This window comes from Pelophylax lessonae (genome assembly GCF_965119305.1).
Source record: "Pelophylax lessonae genome assembly, chromosome: 8".
Taxonomy (NCBI): Eukaryota; Metazoa; Chordata; class Amphibia; order Anura; family Ranidae; genus Pelophylax; species Pelophylax lessonae.
Genome location: NC_138775.1, coordinates 301,406,701 through 301,412,349, shown reverse-complemented (window position 1 = coordinate 301,412,349; position 5,649 = coordinate 301,406,701). Strand labels below are relative to the sequence as shown.

Sequence of the window (5,649 nt, the reverse complement as noted above, 5' to 3'; positions counted from 1 at the left end):
GGATGACAGTCAACAGCTCAGGGAGGGGGCAGAGCAGACAGCGGGGGATGACAGTTAGCAGCTCAGGGAGGGGGCAGAACAGACAGCGGGGGATGACAGTCATCAGGGAGGGGGCAGAGCAGACAGCGGGGGATGACAGTCAGCAGCTCAGGGAGGGGGCAGAGCAGACAGCGGGGGATAACAGTCATCAGCTCAGGGAGGGGGCAGAGCAGACAGCGGGGGGTGACAGTTAGCAGCTCAGGGAGGGGGCAGAGCAGACAGCGGGGGATGACAGTCATCAGCTCAGGGAGGGGGCAGAGCAGACAGCGGGGGATGACAGCAGCTCGGGGAGGGGGCAGAGCAGACAGCGGGGGATGACAGTCAGCAGCTCAGGGAGGGGGCAGAGCAGACAGCGGGGGGTGACAGCAGCTCAGGGAGGGGGCAGAGCAGACAGCGGGGGGTGACAGCAGCTCAGGGAGGGGGCAGAGCAGACAGCAGGGGATGGCAGTCAGCAGCTCAGGGAGGGGGCAGAGCAGACAGCAGGGGATGACAGTCAGCAGCTCAGGGAGGGGGCAGAGCAGACAGCGGGGGGTGACAGCAGCTCAGGGAGGGGGCAGAGCAGACAGCAGGGGATGACAGTCAACAGCTCAGGGAGGGGGCAGAGCAGACAGCGGGAGATGACAGTCAACAGCTCAGGGAGGGGGCAGAGCAGACAGCGGGGGATGACAGTCAGCAGCTCAGGGAGGGGGCAGAGCAGACAGCGGGGGATGACAGTCAGCAGCTCAGGAAGGGGGCAGAGCAGACAGCGGGGGATAACAGTCATCAGCTCAGGGAGCTGTCAGAAGGGAGTGATCGGCGATGTTTGATCGCTCGGTTCTCAGTGTAGAGGCGCCGGGGGGGGGGGGGGGGCAAATGCAGCTCCACCCAGGGAAGTATAAATGGGGTGAAAAGAGAAACCCTGCATTTCTCTTTTAAATACAGGTCAGGAAAAGGTCATATACATGTCATTATGAGGGGTACACTTGTTAGTGGTCGGGTACAGAATCGGGGGGTACAGTTGGTATTGGTCGGGTACAGAATCGGGGGGTACAGTTGGAATTGGTCGGGTACAGAATTGGGGGGTACAGTTGGCATTGGTCGGGTACAGAGTTGGGGGAGGTACAGTTGGTATTGGTCGGGTACAGAATTGGGGGGTACAGTTGGTATTGGGCAGGTACAGAATTGGGGGGTACAGTTGGTATTGGGCGGGTACAGAATTGGGGGGTACAGTTGGTATTGGGCGGGTACAGAATTGGGGGGTACAGTTGGTATTGGTCGGGTACAGAGTTGGTGGGGGGGGTACAGTTGGTATTGGTCGGGTACAGATTTGGGGGGTATGGTTGATATTGGTAGGGTACAGAATTGGGGGGTACATAATTGGGGGGTACAGTTGGTGCTCTCATAGAGCGCCCCTGTAGCAGGGGGTCCCCCGGGAAGTAGCGGGGGAAGGTGGATTATGTCCCTTCCTGGGTCTCTGCTGTCATTCGTTGGTCAGTGTCCCCCGTTATTTGTGGTTGGGTAGCTGACCTGGGGGGGCAGTGGTCACCCGCCCGTCACACAGAGGCTTGATTTTCTCATTGTGATAAAAGTAAAAAATGTAAAAAGGTGATTAAAGAAACATTTTTAAGCCCCCCCCCCCCCCCCCCCCCCCGTCACCCCCCATACACACTAGGGCTGTGCATCTTCACTTACCTCACGATTCGATGCGATTACGATTATTAGGGTCGCGATTCGATACAATTCGATTCCGCGATGCATCACGATGCATCACGATTACTGCCCATGCCCAGCCCACTGCCCAATGGTTTTCAAAACTTTATCCAAAAAAACAAACAAGCTGTCACAAATAAAAGAATCCTTTTTATTTTCATTTGCTTCAAAGGACACTTTCCTGGACCCTGTCATGGCCTGCAAGCCCTGCATACTTTAGTGCACTTGCACTGCAAACATATAGGAAGGTCTGAAAATGCAAACAGCATAGCAGAGACAGACAATAACACTAGTATTTTACTAGAAGTAACAGTAAAATTAGTAAAAAATTGTAGTAGTGCAGTTTACTGCTTCATAAAAGAAAATATTAATATAAGCCAGCAGGTCTACCACCATTTAAAGTACAACTAAAGGCAAAACTTTTTTGATTTTGGATAAAGTTTTGCCTATAGTTGTACTTTAAAGGCAAGCCAAGATAGAAGAAGCCAGCCAGCCAAGCTAATATTCTTGTGAAAATGGTCATCATAAATTCCCACAAAACATTATATATAAATCCTTTTATGTGAATATGCATTGCAATAAATTCCAGGTGTGCCATAACCTGTCCTCTACAAAACAGAGCACTTCCTGACTAGTAGCAAACACCAAGGGTGAACCTGGCAATAGTGCACTGCTGCATAACTTCCATGTTCACCGTGATGTTTGTTTCCCTCTGCAACTGCCAGTCAACTCAAGTGAGTTGATGGATTGGCTGCTAGAGGGGAGTTACAAATATAAGCTTTAAGCTTATCAATTCACTTATGTCACTTTTATGTCACTTACTTTACAGAAAACGTTACCTGTCCTGCAGACAGTCTCTGTCTCTACCACGATTAAACCCAACTGAAGCCAAGCCAAAGCCACCATTAGAGGAAGGAAAACCCTTGACAGAGTAAATCATCAACTGAAGCTTAAACCTTGCGTAAATCTTCATGGGATCACAAAAAAACACACAACACGATTGTCTGCATCAGAATCATGAGAACTGAAGAAAGGTTTGGCATTGGCACACTGGTACAACTCAAGGCATATAGGTTAGGTCAGGTTTGTGTGTATTTGTGATCCAGTAAAGATTTAATCAAGGTTTTACGCTTCAATGTATGATTGATTTAATCTTTCAAGGATGTCCTTTCCTGTACCGTGGCTGCCTGGCTTGCCTTCAGTTGTCTAGATACACTTTTACCTTTAGTATTTGTTTGGTTGAGGGAACCCCCTACACTTGCTATTGCTACAGAGTACAACAGACCAGCAGACAGACATGCGTTGCAATAATTTCCAGGTGTGTGCCATAACCTGTCCTCTACAAAACAGAGCACTTCCTGACTAGTAGCAAATATCAAAGGTGAACCTGGCAATAGTGCACTGCTGCATAACTTCCATGTTCACCGTGATGTTTGTTTCCCCCTGCAACTGCCAGTCAACTCAAGTGAAGTGAGTTGATGGCTGCTAGAGGGGAGTTATACAAATATAAGCTTAAGCTTAAATAATTATCAATTCACTTATGTAAATGGACCATTTTTGAAAACAAGCCATTCTCCATCTCTCCAGTGCCAGAAAAGCTGTAAAAAATATAAAATGTTCCAGGTTCACTGCGATTGTGTTTGCCCCTGCCATTGCCAGTCAACTAAACAGTGTGTGTGTGTCGTGACTCGTGACAACTCAAAAGCTTATACGCAGCCTCAGCATCAACTCAACACACACACACACACACACTGTGTGTGTGTGGAGTTAATGCTAGAGCTGCGTTATAAGCTCTTGAGTTGTCACGACAGTCAGTCAGTCACGTTACAGAAAGAAAACTTTACCTGCACTGCACTGAGCAGCACTCTACCATGTCGATTACATCTGTAACTGAAGCCAAGCTAGCCAACAAGCCACCATTAGAGGAAGGAAAATCCTTGAGAGAATAAATTGTAAACTGAAGCTTAACCTTGAGGAAATCCTATGGGGGTCACATTCACAAACTCACAAATATAGTATATTACACAAGAATCCACAATTGGTGTATTTATTTGTGATCCAATAAGATAAGATTTACTCGAGGTTAAGCTTCAAATGTACAAGTTATTTCTCTCAATGATTTTCCTTCCTATAATGCTGCACCATGGCTGGCTTGGTGTCAGTTGTCTAGAAGAAAATACACTTTAATATTATTTATTTGGTTGAGGTTTAAATGAACCCCTGCCTACTTGCCTAGACACTTTTAGTGTGAAGCAACGGAACGGATTATGGATTGGAAATGGACACATTGGACAGGACAATCTTCAAAAACAAACCATCAGTGCTATAAAGCTATAAAACAAGACTGGTGATGTGACTGACTGGTGACTGGCGGCAGACTGAATTAGTAATTACTAATTCATTAAAAACATGAATTAGTAATTATTTCAGTGCTTAGCATTTGGGAACATGTAGGTTTTTCTGTAAGAACACTAGATGATCCACATGCTCAGGTTTAAGACTGCTTCTTTTCGCTGTTATAACATCTCCTGCAGTAGAGAAAACCCGCTCTGCAGATACACTTGTACCTGGGATACACAAGTATTGCTTTGACAGCTGAAAGAGGAGGGGGAATATGACCTCATGCTCACGCCACCATTTTAAAGGGTCCTCAGTGAGAGGCAGAGGTGGGGCTTTACAATATTTTTCCATTTCGTCTTCTGCCTTGGCATAGGGGGTCTTAGGTTCTATTGCACCATCAGTGAAAGACTGCCCCAGCAAAGTCATGAGCAGCGATGTTGTGGCCTTTTTTTTGGGAGGAGAATGGCTGTCCTCAATGGGTGTTGTTTCTGTTTCTTCTTCCACAGTTGCTTTTTCCCTAGGCACTTCATCCACATTTGTCCTTCTATTAGATGTAATCTGTGTGTTTGAACAAAAGATAATCGTATAAGAAGAACTGAACTGACTAAGAGTGTGATTCATTGATGAGGTGTGGGAAACTGCACGGTAATCCATACCATACAGTTCCACTTCCCACACCGCATCAGTGAATCAGGGCATGTTATTACACAACACAATGTAGCTGAGCTTCTAGCTGTCTGGCAGGAAACATGATGAAATTCTAATTACCTCCAAAGATGCAGCCTCCTCAGTCACTCCTTTGTATATCTCCGATCTCTCCTCCTCTGTGAGAATAAAAGGCAGTCCTTTAAAGCGAGGATCCAGAGCAGAGGCTGTATGAAGGATCTTCTTCTCTGCCTCACTGCTGTACCTCTTCAGGAGATCTGTTTTGATTGCATTCTTGATCTCATGGGTCATGGCTGTGTCTCCCATGGTGTCTGTCATGCTCTGGAGCAGTTGTGCATTTAGAGGGGCAATGAGAGACACTGTTGGGTTGCGCTCTTCTGACATCAGCAAGGTTGCATCCTTCATTGGCTTTAATGCACTCACAGCGTCCTCTGCATTTGACACATCTGTTTCATTGAGAGTGCAGAGATCAGACTCTCCTTTTCTGACTTCTGGAGACAGCAAGGTGGCACAAACTGCAGGTTGTTGTTCTAAGAACCTCTCGACCATGTCATATGCGCTGTTCCATCTTGTTGGCACATCAGTTATTAGCTTATGATTCTTCAGGCCCAGACATTTCTGTTTCTCTTTAGACAGTGGCTTGCTCTAGTGCTGCGATGGAAGAATGTGGATATTCGTCGCACTCTGGCGAGAAGCCTGGAGAGCGTGGCCCCTTTCAGTGCCCGCTGACATGCAAGATTGAGTGTATGGGCAAAACATTTAACATGAGGAAATTTACCAACTTGAGCTGCAACTATCATGTTCGCCGCGTTGTCGGTCACAAGCACTACAGATTTATCAGACAGCTGCCATTCTTCCACAACATGAGACAGTAGCTCTGCCAGATGAGCACCTGTGTGAGACTCATAAATGGCT

The 5,649-nt window shown here is 47.1% G+C and overlaps 1 protein-coding gene across 1 annotated transcript; it reads right to left on the bottom strand.

Moving 5' to 3' along the window:
- Positions 1–4,161: 4,161 nt before the first annotated feature.
- LOC309562048 (E3 SUMO-protein ligase ZBED1-like) lies at positions 4,162–5,283 on the bottom strand (the record flags this gene model as incomplete). Its single annotated transcript, XM_082266149.1, has 2 exons — positions 4,162–4,626; positions 4,837–5,283. The coding sequence occupies 2 exons, from the start codon at positions 5,281–5,283 to the stop codon at positions 4,162–4,164; spliced, it is 912 nt and encodes a 303-aa protein (XP_082122275.1).
- Positions 5,284–5,649: the final 366 nt, after the last annotated feature.